General features: G+C 41.9%; 1 protein-coding gene across 1 annotated transcript; it reads right to left on the bottom strand.

Annotated features, from left to right (window-relative positions):
* Window positions 1-152: 152 nt before the first annotated feature.
* LOC111386394 (protein LIGHT-DEPENDENT SHORT HYPOCOTYLS 4-like) lies at window positions 153-1176 on the bottom strand. Its single transcript, XM_023010849.1, has one exon. The coding sequence runs from the start codon at window positions 1046-1048 to the stop codon at window positions 458-460; it is 591 nt and encodes a 196-aa protein (XP_022866617.1). The 5' UTR covers window positions 1049-1176; the 3' UTR covers window positions 153-457.
* Window positions 1177-1182: the final 6 nt, after the last annotated feature.

The following is a 1182-nucleotide window of genomic DNA, read 5'->3' as shown; positions in this document are numbered from 1 at the left end:
TTTTTTTATAAAACTTGATAAAATATGTAGTTGAAAAGATATAAATCCTAATTTTATGATATTAAAATTAATTATTGATTTTGAGTAAAATCTACCAAATAGGGGCTTAAAAAGCAGGAAAATAGTGGGGAAAAAAATGAAAAGAAGCATGATGTGCAAAATCTCGTCATAAATGGCTTTTCAGATAATAATCCATGACAATCTGGTCACAATGTCTTGTAACCTGTCACTAGTACAAAAACTGTCACTTGCAACATGAAATTAAATTCTTGCAGAAGCTCAACAGTATTCATGAAATACAAGCATAGTTTTTGCAGAAAGACAATAATAAAGATTACATACATAGGGCAATTTTAGGTACCTTTTTTTCTCAAAATGTATCATAGATGATGCAGTGACTAAAATTGGTAGTAGAAAAGACCGCATGTGAAATGATATTTTGAGTTGGCAACAACTTTCACGCAGACTCACTTGAATTTGGTGGTGGTAATGCATGTTGCTGTTCTGGCGGTGGCTTCTTTCGCTTCTTTTTCTCGTAGCTGATTCCCCGAGCTTTCGACTGCAAATCACGGACTTCGCGCAAATAAAGCCTCACTGCTCTGGCCCCGAAAGGGTTCGTTTCAGGCTTGCCTCCATTTTCTTCATAGGCAGCCCGAAGGCGGCCTATAAGGGCATCAAGGCTTCCCCAGGCTTGGCGCAGGGGGCACGGACATGGTGCAGGCGGATTTGGGTTTCCAAAAAAGGGACAGAGTGGATTGTGAACCTTAGTCTTTCCAAACTGATCTAAGTATCTGAGGAATTCAAGGACATGGGCTCCACTGCAGCGGGAGAGGGAGAGTGGCGGCCTGTGGTTTCGAAGGTACTGGCCAAAGGTGTTCCAGTCACGGCGCTTCTGGTTCTCGTACCGGCTTAGAGTTGTCGGAGATGCGGCTGTGGAAGAGGAGCCAGAAGGTGAATCCATCATTGAGTTGGTACTGTTGAGGGGGGTATTAATGGTGAAACTGGTGATTTCTGTGCTTGCACAGTCTATTTTTTGAGTTGGGTTCATGGCTGCTCTCCTGATCTAGACTCAGAGAGAAGAAAGAGAGGTGCAGTCACTAAGCCACTAGGGCATCCAGTTCAAACATACAATTCTTGATCAAGAAAAACAAACTGCAACAACTAGGCTACATTTTTTTTTTT

This window comes from Olea europaea, unplaced genomic scaffold (assembly GCF_002742605.1).
Source record: "Olea europaea var. sylvestris unplaced genomic scaffold, O_europaea_v1 scaffold35428, whole genome shotgun sequence".
NCBI lineage: Eukaryota > Viridiplantae > Streptophyta > Magnoliopsida > Lamiales > Oleaceae > Olea > Olea europaea.
Note: the sequence above shows the minus strand (reverse complement) of the source record. Positions and strands in the feature narration are given on the sequence as shown.